At 39.5% G+C, this 12,088-nt stretch overlaps 1 protein-coding gene across 7 annotated transcripts in view; it reads right to left on the reverse strand.

The window, feature by feature from the left end:
- Positions 1 to 12,088, reverse strand: part of LOC144683714 (amyloid beta precursor protein binding family B member 2-like) — a 377,962-nt gene that overhangs the window by 140,406 nt on the left and 225,468 nt on the right. For all 7 annotated transcript variants that reach the window (XM_078547075.1, XM_078547033.1, XM_078547023.1 and 4 more), the window contains one exon: positions 2,435 to 2,494. In XM_078547075.1, coding sequence (XP_078403201.1) covers positions 2,435 to 2,494 — 60 coding nt within the window. The remainder of the gene's footprint in view (positions 1 to 2,434; positions 2,495 to 12,088) is intronic.

Below are 12,088 nucleotides of genomic sequence, written 5' to 3' on the forward strand. Positions count from 1 at the left end.
AGTTGTAGTGCAAGAGGACTGGCGGACAGATGATGTAATTCCAATATTTAAGAAATGGGGCAGAGCAGGTCCAGGGAGTTATAGGCCAGTCAGCTTAACATCAGTGGTGAGAAAAATAATGGAATCCCTACTAAAGGAGAGAATAGAAGAACATCTAGAAATGAGAAATATAATAATGAATAGTCAGCATAGATTTCAAAAGAGAAAATCTCACTTGACCAACCTGATTGAATTTTTTGGAGGTGGTTACAGAGAGAGTGGCAATGCAGTATATGTAATTTATCTGGATTTTCAAAGGTCTTTGATAAGGTATCCCACAATAGACTAATAAAGGTTAGAGGGTTTGGAGTCAGGGGACAAGTGGTAGAACAGATTGTTAGCTGGCTTCAAGGCAGACAGCAGAGAGTGGAAGTGAAGGGTAGTACTCAGCATGGCAAAAGGTGGGAAGTGGTGTTCCACCAAGTATCAATTTTGGGGCCACTGCTGCTCACAATTTACATAACAGTTAGGACTTTAGCAAATGAAGCTCAACACAGATAGATGTGAGGTAATATATTTTGACTGGGAGAATTGGGAGGTCACTTTCACTTGGAAGGCACAAGATCAGGTGGGGGAGAGAAACAAAAGTGAGAATGAGGAACTCGCTGCCACAGGAAGTGGTTGAAGCAAATCGTATTGATGCATTTAAGGGCAAGCTAGGCAAGCATACGAAGGAGATGGGAATAGATAGTTATGATGATAGATGTGGATGAGGAAAAGATAGGCAGAGGATCAAGTGGAGCATAAACACTGCCATGGACTGGTTGGACCGAATATCCTGTTTCTATGCCATATATCGTATGTAATTTGTGGGCAAAATGTTCAATTTGGCAGGATTCCCCTAAATATATAAAATTAGATGCAGTACCACAAATTAGTTTTTCTATGGATTGGACTATACTGGAGGAGCTTTAGGAAATTGATTGCTCCTTTTCTAGCTAACCTACTAATGCAATCAATACAAAGCTAACCTCTTCAAAATGGAAGGGAACTAAAAAAAATGTATCAAAGGCACTGTCTCTTCCCGCAAATATCATGTAAACAAAATATATGGCCTATAAATGTCAAAAAGCAGAAAAATAAAATGTGCAAAAAAAATTCTAATTTTCCCATTTTGCTCCAAACATCTTCATAACTGACATTCAAAATGTGCTTTGCTGGGTAAGCTGCTTTGAATGTGTCCATTATTGTTACTGAGAAACCAAGACAAAGAAAGAACTCTAAAGAAATTAGGTAAATCAAAGAAAACAGTGATGAGTGAAATCAAAATTATATTTTAAAATCCAAACATTATAGATCCTAGTAAAGGAAGGAGAGAACAATTCCCAGTTCTGATGCCATGGCAAAAATTGAGCTATATTAGAAAAGTAATGGCTTCAATACAATGATTATGAAAGGAAGAGGTAAAGGTTGCAGCATATTAGAACAGTGTGTTTGCAGCTTTGGAGAAACAAATAAGTGTTCTGCAACTAGAAAGACAAAATCAACTCTGTATTGCTATTCATTAACTCCCCCATTAGTTTGAATATTTCTAAACAATTAGGGCATTTAGTTTAGGCAAGTATTTCAGAAAGTGATAACAACATACATTCATACTCATGAGGAACCTTCTCATGGCAATTTGAATGAGCCATTACTGCATAGAACTTGAAGTTAATATACCGCAGACTAAAAGTATGGCAACTATTGCTTGCAACTTAGGATCACAAATATAAGTTAACTATCTATAAATTTTACTTCCATCAAGATGTTTTATACTGTCTCATGCAAAGATGTTTTTGTTTCTTCAGGAGTTTCAATCTTATCAGAATTGATTTTAAATAGGCTCCAAAGGGACATTGACACAAAGCACTCAACTTATTTTAAATACCAATTGGGAATAACAGTTAGGTAGCCAATCAATTTTATTTGAAACACTTGGCCCAGCACACATTCATGAAAATGATCAGGCTAAACTTTCCAGAATTTAACATGGTTGCAACTCTTCTAATCCTCAGTGCAAAAGCCACATGAAAAAAATCACAAGGCACTAATATTCATATAAACTTGTTTGCCCATTCAAGACACAGTAAGGTGACAGTTGCCATCACAGCATGTGTTGAAAGTGTAAATGAGCAAAGTAAATTGCATTACATAAATCACAAGAGTCTGAAATGTTTTTGTACCACACATTATTTCATCTCCATGCACTTAAATCCAGTAAAAGTTCAAAAACTTACAAATGCCATGTTGGTAATAGCATTTTGATTAAGTCAACACTTTCAAGTGTTGTGTCAAATGGTTTTTATCTGCTGCTTAGTACATATACTAAATTTAATTTGGATATTAAATTCTATTAGAATTATTAAACTATTTTTAAAAAGGCTAGCTGATTAATGTTTCATAAAATACTTACTTTCCAAATGTCACTATTAATCTTTCCACCATTCAGCACAGCAAAATCAGTCCATGGTTTCTAGATATACAATTAACCACAGAGGAAGAAACACATATGCATAAAAACAGAAAAAGGACAAGGTTAGCACACTAAAGCAGTTAGTGGATCAGCTTCTAAATGCTACAGTAACATTTCTATTAAAAACTACTAGTTTTTAAAAAGGTTTGTGGTTAACAAATTACCATGTTTACAATCTCATGCAACTAACTCTAAACTAAACACACATGTACAACAGAGACAATTGCTACTAATAAAAGAAAAACAGAAAGAAACCTTATTACATCTTTTAGAAATATCTCCAAGTGCTTCACACAGCGAAGTGAAGCAACGTTGTTATATAGGCAAATGTGGCAGTTATGTTGCAGGCAGCAAGATCCAACAAACAGCAATGACATGAATTATCAGGTAATTGATTTTTGGTGATGTTGGTTGAAAAAAGTGTTTGCTGGGGTGCTGGGAGAATAATGCCAGATATATTGGGCTAAAAATTCAATAAGGCCTAATGACAAGCACGAGGACCACGATGTATGATTAACCCAGGCCCATTGAAAGTAATGCAGGCAGCATTCAAACATTTCATAATTGTGGTGTGCAGCCCAGCGCTAAACACACCGCTGAGTGGCTGCATGTTCAGAAGGGGGCCCATGTTCATGTGAGGCTAGTACCAATTAAAGCTAGTCTACACTTCTTAAAGCCAGCCTGCACCTCTTTAAAAAGTTGAAGGGTACTCTGGTAGCAGCAGCACATTCAACTGGCTGGGAAACAGATTACAAACACAGACTTTATGGGAAGAATTAAGAAATAGAAAAGGAGTTAAAACTCTATTGAAAATAGTGAATAGGTCCCCAGTAGCAGCTATGAAGTGGTAGACTGTATAAATACAGAGGCCAGACATGCATATTGCAAAGGTAGAGTGGTTTTAATGGAGTATTTTAACTTCCATATAGATTGGGATAAGCAGTACATGTCACAACAGTAACAAATTTCTTGAGTGTGTCCAGGATAGTTTTCCACAGCAATATGTCCTTGAATCAACAATAAGGCATGTCATATTAGATTTAGTAATCAGTAATGAGCCAGATTTAGTTAACAGCTTAATAGTGTGCGAACATTTATCTAATAGCAATCATAATGTGATAGAGTTCAACCTAGTGCTTGAAAGCAAGAAATGCAAAACAGCTACAAATGTTCTGAATTTAGGCAAGGCTGATTTTAATGGGATGAGACAGAGACTGTCACTGTAAATGGGACAAATCTGTTAATGTGACAGATGATCAGTGGGAGGTGCTCAAAAATGAATTTAGTATGATTTGGAGCCAGTTTATACCCCTAAAGGACAAAACTTCTACTTGCCAAAAAAGACAGCCACAGACAACTAAAGTGGTAAGAGACAATATAACACAAAAAAGAAAAAGTATGCAAAAACACAACAAAAAAGTACAGATCCTGGCAAATGGGAAAGGTACAACGAACAGCAAAAGGTGACAAAATGGATAGTAAGAACTACCAGAAGGAAGCATGAAAAGAAAGTTGCAAGGGATATTAAATTCAATTCAATTTTTTTTTCACAATCACATTAGGAAAAAGTAAGAGATCAGGAGCAATGTGGACACCTTGAAACTGGATAACAGTAATATTGTCTGCCATTTCCTACTTTCATTGTTACGTTGAATAATTATATTGCATCAGTATTTACAGTAGAGGATGAGGTCAGTATGCCGGAAATACCAAAGAAAATAATACTGAATGAGGACAGAGATTCACCAAAATTAATGTAAACAAAATAACAGTAATAAAGATAATAGTGGCATGAAATAGTTACAAATCTCAGATTGTTTTCATCTCAGGATTTTAAAGGTAGTAGTGCAGAACATTACAGATGCCCTAACTTTAATCTATCAAAGTCTGACTTGTGTATAGTTCATTTTGATTGAAAAATTGCACATCATTCCATTGTTCAAAAAATGTGAGAAAGCAAAACCAGGGAATGATAGACTAATTAGCCTAACATCTGTTACAGTGAAAATACTAAAATCTACAATTAAGAATAATGTGACTGGTTAGGAAATTGACTGAGCAGATGGAGACAGAGCAATGATATTGGGCAGGTAATCTAATTGACAGAAAAGTGACTAGTGGTGTCCTATGTTGTAACATGACTTTAAGGGATAGCAGCATACCATCACTGGAAAGGAAATGTGTCCTATGATCAGTTTCACTTTGGCCTGTAAGCAGAATACAGCAAACACAGCTCTGTTGCTGATGTCTTCAAGCTTTCTATCCATGTATATGCTCTCATGTGCTAATTCTAAATAAGTAAACCCACAACGTATTTACACAATCCTTATGAGTGATTGCTACCTTTATATTATAAAAACATGACATGGCGTTCAGCGGTGGTCAAAGAGCGTGGCAGCAAGATTAAGTACAGGTACAACATGGTGAACAGCCTTAGATCACGTTACATGGCATGAGATGACCCTCGATGTTCTGGTCAGACCACAACGGAGTTGCAGTATTCAAGAGTATTGAAATCATAGTGTGGTGACCGCACAGAAAAGCTTTGAAGACACAGTGGTCAAGTAAAGAGCTGGCAAGCAGATGGATCGCTCGTGGTGAGTTTGCAGTGCATAGTCTGTCATTTCAGTAAGTGGTACAACATGTCGAGAGGACCAGCACCAGGTTAGCTCATTCGGGAAGGGCGAGTGACCAGGGTGTGGGCCAGATCAACTGCAAGCAAGGGAGAGCCAAACAGAAAAGAAAGCAATAACGTCATAAAATCGGGCCAGAGAAGGTTGCGATTATAACAGGTTGCTTATGGAGTTGCTGAACAATAAATTGAATAAAACAGAAAGGAAGGTCAACAGGATGCTGTTAAAATGTCCATAAAATCCCCTAGCTTGAATTGGGATGCAGCTGGCCTTCTATCAGAATTCAAAATGTTTGAACAGCCTACAGAGCTATGGTTTCTTGATTCAGGTATGTCTGAACCAGACAAGCAAGCCATAAAAATTCACCTAGCAATTGGGAATGAAGGTCTACACAGGCTGAACATGCCAGAATTAACAGCAAAAGAGATTTTAAAAAACCCTCAAAAGACATGGACTACATTGGCAGTATCAGGTATCCATATTTCGACTAGAGTTCATGTCGTTTGACAACAGCCTGCAGAATCCATAGAACACTTCGTCAGCAGGTGCAGAGAAATGGGTACATACTGTGATTTTTCAGCAGATCTAGCAGGCAGAATTGTTGAGTTGGTGATTGCATCCACTTCTATGGAGTGTTCCAGAAAGATCTGCTAGGCAAGTCCAAAGCGAAGCATGAAAGAGCTACTCAAGGATGGACACAAGTACGAAGTGATCCTCACAGGTTGAGAAGCCTACAGGTCCTAAGTACCACCCCAATTGTTGACGCATGTCAACAGGTTCAAGTTTCATAGTCCTGGAGTGCAAGTACAATCAATCCTCTTGGGTATCACAGATGTTCTACATCATGGAGACTAAAAGCGATTGTAAGTCTAACAGCATGCCATGACCTTACACTAGTGACAATCCATGGAATTAGTCAAACCTCACACGATAGATCAACCTCAGAAACTAATCCTATCACTTCAGTTCATAAACTAACCAGAAATATCCAGAATGTTACGACAAAATTGACAGTTTCAAGGGAGCTGAAACATTCCACCTGCAGGAGAATGCAAGTCCGTCAATTGATCCGCTAGGCAAATGCAGCATTCACTTACAAGACAAACTGAAGGTTGGATTAGACAAAATGGAGAAAGGCAGTCATTGGAAGAGTACAAGTGCACACAGACTGGTGCAGCTCAATGAAGTGAGTCATAAAGAGAAATGGATCATTGAAAATATGCCTCAATCCACATTTAAACACAGCTTTGAAACATTATCCTCACAAAATACCCACATTAGAAGAGTTAAATCTGAGATTTACAGATGTCAGATTCTTCTCAAAGCTTGATGCCAAGCATGGTTACTGGTCAGTAAATCTCACTGAGAAAGCTCAATAGTTTACTACATTTCTTAACCTATTCGGATGATACTGTTTTCAATGACTTTTAGGCTGTGAGTCAGGATCACTTTCAAGCTCACATGGATTGGATTATATGCACTGTGCCAGGATGCATCTGTATCACCAATGACATTGCTGTTGTGGGAAAAATAAAGCAAGAACATAACCATAACCAGCACTGATTGATGCAAGCAGTACATAATGAAGGATTGGTGTTCAACAGTCTGAAATGTGACATCAACATGCAGCTGATCAATTTCTTCAGTTCTATTTATTTCAGTGCTGGCATCCAAGTAAACAGAGAATATTAAAGCCATGCCAACTCAAGATAAGGACAATCTTTGAAGATGTCTAGGTTTCTTTAATTGCTTATCTCCATACATTCCTAATTTTCTCAAAAATCATCATCGCTAAGGGAATTGTTGAGATGGGACGTGCTGCTCTGTGGCATGAAGACTACCAGTACCTCTTCAAAGCCTTGAAACAGTCATTATCAGAAGCTTCAACATCAACATTGCAATTTTACGATCCTAGGGAAATAACTACCCTGGAGATAGATGCCTCACAGAAAGGGCTAGGAGCACAAAAAAGCACACAGATTGCATTTGATTGAAAATCTCTAATGCAATCCAACAACTCCAACATCGTGTCTGAATCATGTGTTTTCATGCCTACCTATTTGGCAAAAGATTTATGGTAGTGACCAACCAGAAGCCGCTGGAGATGATTTGGTGAAAACCAGTGACCAGTGTACCGCCAAGATTGTAACGTTTCCTGATAAAGATTCAAGGTTACAGCTGTGAGATTGGGTACAACCCAGGTAACATGATTGTCACATCAGATACACTTAGCAAATTGCTTAACCCAGCGAAAACAGAAGTTACATCCTTGATTTCAATTGACTTCATTGACATCGAACTTGCAGATGCTCTCCAAATTGATCTGCTTCATATTGCGCAATGCAAATACCAGCAGCTACAAGAAGAAACAGCAAAAGGTTCCACACTACAGAAACTGTGGAAGACCATTATTGAAGGCTGGTTTGATACAATTCAGCATGTCCACGAACATGAGAGACCATTTTAGCCTTACTGGGACGAGCTAAAAATGACTGCTGGGGAGTCATTTTTAAAGGCAAACAGGTTGTCATACCGGAATCGATGCATTCAGCACCTGATATTCTTCAGCAACTTCATCACTCACACATGGACATAGATCAGACAAGAAGGCTCGCAAGAGAAACAGTCTATTGATCGGATATGAACAATGACATTGAAGTTGTCGTCAAGAAATGTGAAGCATGTCAAGAGCACATGCCAAGTCAGCACAAAAAACACTGATTCCACATGAAACTCCTACCTGTCCTTGGTTCAAAGTTGTGATTGACATGGAACTTGATAGGCTAAACACTGACACAGCCTCGCTACAAGAGACAAGGCTTGCTGAGTGTGGTCATAAAGAAAAACATTACACATTCATCTGGCAGCTTAGTTGAAAGGAACTCACTATTCTCAATGATAGAGCCCCCCACCACAAAATGGCTCAGAATGTGTTCTCTCCATCAGGGCTAGTTAACCTCATGAGTATCAATGCTCCACTACGGAGGTGAAAGACCAATTCTATGAGGAGCTTGACGTGGCTTTCAGCAGATCCCCAAGTCAGAACATCTTTACCTGCTGGGGGAGGGGATTTCAACACAAGTGTGGGTGCAGAGCATGAGGCATGGCCTCCTGCCTCAGACATTGCGGCTTGGGAAAGATAAATGAGAACAGAGAGAGACTCATTGAGTCTTGCTGCTTCCAACGTAAGCTTTGTGTAACTAACACCTTCTTTCAGAATAAACCATGCCACAAGATGTCCTGGAGACATCCAAGATCAGGGCATTGGCACCAGTTAAATCTGACAGTCACCAAATGTGACTCTGACAGCATTCTCAACACATGCAGCCACTATATGCAGCTACACTCCCTGGTGTACACCAGGGTTAGGATGCAGCTCTTTAAGTTTTTTCATTCAAAGCAGAAAAGGCATCCTTCTATCAATGTCAGCCGTACTGCCTATCTCATAAAAAACAGTAGTTCTTCAACTGAATTGAACCGGCCCTCTCCAGCATTTCCACACAGTGCAGAAGCGAAACCGAACATACTTCAAGAGTCAATCTACCATATCGCACTCTCAACACGTAAGAGGCAAGAGCGGAAAAACGCTAACTGGAGTGCAAGGTTAACATCACTACGATGAAACCTGTCATTGAAACCAAGCAGTCTGCTCTCATAGCTACAAGAGAGATCTGAGCAAGAAGACTCTGAATGCATTAAGAGCTACTCGACATAAAGTCCAACAGACTGCTAGGTATTGCGTCAATGACCACTGATTACAGCTTTGCCAGAATATCCAAATGTCTTTTGACACAGGGAATGCTAGGGGCATGTACGAAGGGATCAAAAAGGCAACAGATCCATCAGCAAAGAAAATGGCTCCACTAAAAACAAAAGGCTGGGGGGCGGGGGGGTCATCACCGACTGCAATAAGTGATTGGAGAGATGGGTGGAACACCACCTTGAAGTAGTTCCTCATTCTTGCTGATTGAGTGGAGATGTTCCACAAAAGCGGTCAACTAATCTGCCCCTTTGCTAAAAAGAGATCAATAAATAAAATATTTCACAATGATTGCCCTGGCAATATTTTTATCACTTAATGCTCAGACAGTACTAAGAGACCATTGACAGGATCGTGATCTGCCCAATCTGCGTATTTCCAGTGCACGCTTGGAACACCCACATTATCACCCTCCACAACATAAGTGATTAGATGTGGACCTTCCCCCATTTTCTTCCTCAATCTCTTCCGCTAGTACCAGAACAATCAGCATGACAGAATGTCTGGACTTCCGTGTTTAACTGTGCAAGTGCGGATGCAACAAGTTGCTGTCAATTTCACAGAGTAATGATATGAACATTAACAGTTGCTATCATTACAATCACCTAATCCAGGCCCTTACATTCTAATTTGCAAATAGTCTAGTTGTGAGGTGCTGACACATCACACAACTTTTATTGTTGGAGGGAGCTTTCAGGATCACACAATTTCATTTTTTTTTTCCTTACAGTATGAGTTAATGGAGTTTGAAAGTTGTTTGTTTTTTTTAAATCATCTGGCGGCAATGTTGAGCACTTCTAGGTCATACATAGCGCAAGTTAGCATTAATATCTAACTTGTTACTCACCCACGCAGCTCTGAACAGCCTTAAATAACCTGACACATTAAAACCATGGAAAATTACCTGTTTTAAAAACAGGTCCTCCATGGTCATGGGAGCTTCATACCAATGTCTATCACAGACACAGTACAATCAGTGCAACAGATATAGATATCAAACCAATTTTTGCACTCGAGGAGATTTGAGTGCCTGAGTCAAGATGGAAGTCATATGCAAGTTATATTTTCTCTTAATTTGGTATCTAAGGTAAGGTTCAAATTGTAGGTCCTAAATTAGCTAAGTATCATGGATAGAACAATCCTACATCACAAAAGTTACATCCAGTTCCCTGCAATGCCTGCATCAGAAAAACATGCCAATGTTCTTACAGAGACCCTATTATTGGGCAACTTGAACAAGCAATCACAGTATAGCACCTCAGTAGGGCAGTAGGCATGGGTGGTACTGATTTGAAATACTTAAAATATGCTCCATGCAAAACAGGTGCTTTGGAGCTGTCCTTCTGAGGCTGATGACAGATTCTATTTGAGGCACATACATGTACGGTATTGTGGCATCTGTCTGCAAAAAGGCAGATCCTGCTAATCACAGAAAGATCTAACTGATATCAACAGCTCTTAATGCGGTTCTCTGAATATTAATAGTCTGGATTTCACTCGTGTGAGAAATGGATGTTTTTTAAAAATATTTTTGGGTAATGTTGTGATAAATAGTCATTTGGTAGCACGGAACTTGAGTATTGCTGAAAAAAGAAACATGTCCAAGCTTTTTGTCTTGCACTCACCAGGACACTTGCAAGAATACAAATAAGGGGGAAAACAACAATTCATATTGTATGCGAAGAGAGTGCTGATTGTTTGGCAAGTGGCGTTGCCATGGAGAACACACCACTGATGGTAACTGACAGTTAACTGCCAAGCATTGTTTGAAATTTAAACCAGGCAGCTTGATCCTGACTGGTCAAGGCATTGCCCTGAGGAATGAGTTAGCAAATGGCTGTCATTTATTTTGTTTAGCTAAAACAAGTAGTGTATGTACATGTCCTTTCTGTCTGCGCTTAATATACTTAGCTTCCAGTACACGCAAATGCGCCATATTGCGAGCCCTACTGATTCTTAAGTTGGTTGTCAGTGTAATTCTTAGCACATTGAGGATTATTTAGCAAATGTTGTCCAATCGCATAATCACATCTAATGTTGGACACTGTTTTGAGTTTTGCAAGCACGGACTGGTTGAGTATAGTCTAAACCTTGCCCTTTGCAAATTGCGGCTGGGATATGCCGTTTGATGCAATCCGCCAGTCTTTGGACGTATGGCCTACATGCCTAACGTCACATTGGCACTGAAATTCATACACCACATTATCCATTTGTGTGATGGGCAGAACATCTTTTTGGCTTGACAGCACCATCCTGTTAGTGGCGAATACCACTCATGTTTCTACTGCATAGTAGCAGAGTGAAACAGCTAGCTTCACCTGTTTAAATTTTTGAGATATCTTGCCCTTCCAGGGTAATCTGAGGTAGGCTGGGCACTTTTCGGGGCTGAAAGTGACGGCCTTAGGCCTGTTCATGAGTTTGTGAGATATATAGTGCGAAATGATCTGGTTAGGATGCCTACAGGATGCCTTTGATGAGCCTCATTTCAGCATCAAACTTGCATGGTGAGCAAATGGCTTAAGCCCAATTTACACGCTTGCCGACAAGGCCAATCTTACAGTGTGTGTGAAACTGTAAGAATCCCAACGCATATATTGACCAGTAAAGGCTTGCGGTAGACCACAGTAGAGAATCTTCTGGCAGATTTCTCAACTAGCATGTCAAGGAAGGGGAGTTCATGTGACTGCCAGGGGATTCTCTGGGCTGGGAGGTGATGCAGTTTGAATCAACCATCCAGTCAAGACAGTAAAGTCTTGGGCTACAAAAAGCAGTTTTATTCTGAAGTTTGGTTTTCCACAGCAGAGTGGAAGTGAGTTACAGGTCATATAGTATGCCTCTATTAAAGTTACAGCAGTTTGCCTTGGGTAATGTTGCTGGTTTCTTATAGTTAAACACCTATAAGGGAGTGCTGCCTGGAAGGTGTTTACTTGTGGGTCTGATCAAGTGGAGTATCTTTTTGGGGGGAATGTGCGCAAGCCTAACCTTAATTGTGTAACTGTAACCTTGTGTGCTTAAGTGTTCATTTATTCTTGTTAATAAAACATTTAAATTTTAATTTTTAAAATCCCAAAAGTGTTGCTGGACCTCTTACTGCTGGGATCAGTACGTCTTCTTCCCATTTTCAGAATACAAAAAAAAAGGGTGTGGCCCGTAAGCCAAGTTTCCTTCTGGGATTTGATTTGCGCAGCAATTGACTTCGGC

Source organism: Cetorhinus maximus, chromosome 1 (assembly GCF_964194155.1).
Source record: "Cetorhinus maximus chromosome 1, sCetMax3.hap1.1, whole genome shotgun sequence".
In the NCBI taxonomy this organism is placed as follows: domain Eukaryota; kingdom Metazoa; phylum Chordata; class Chondrichthyes; order Lamniformes; family Cetorhinidae; genus Cetorhinus; species Cetorhinus maximus.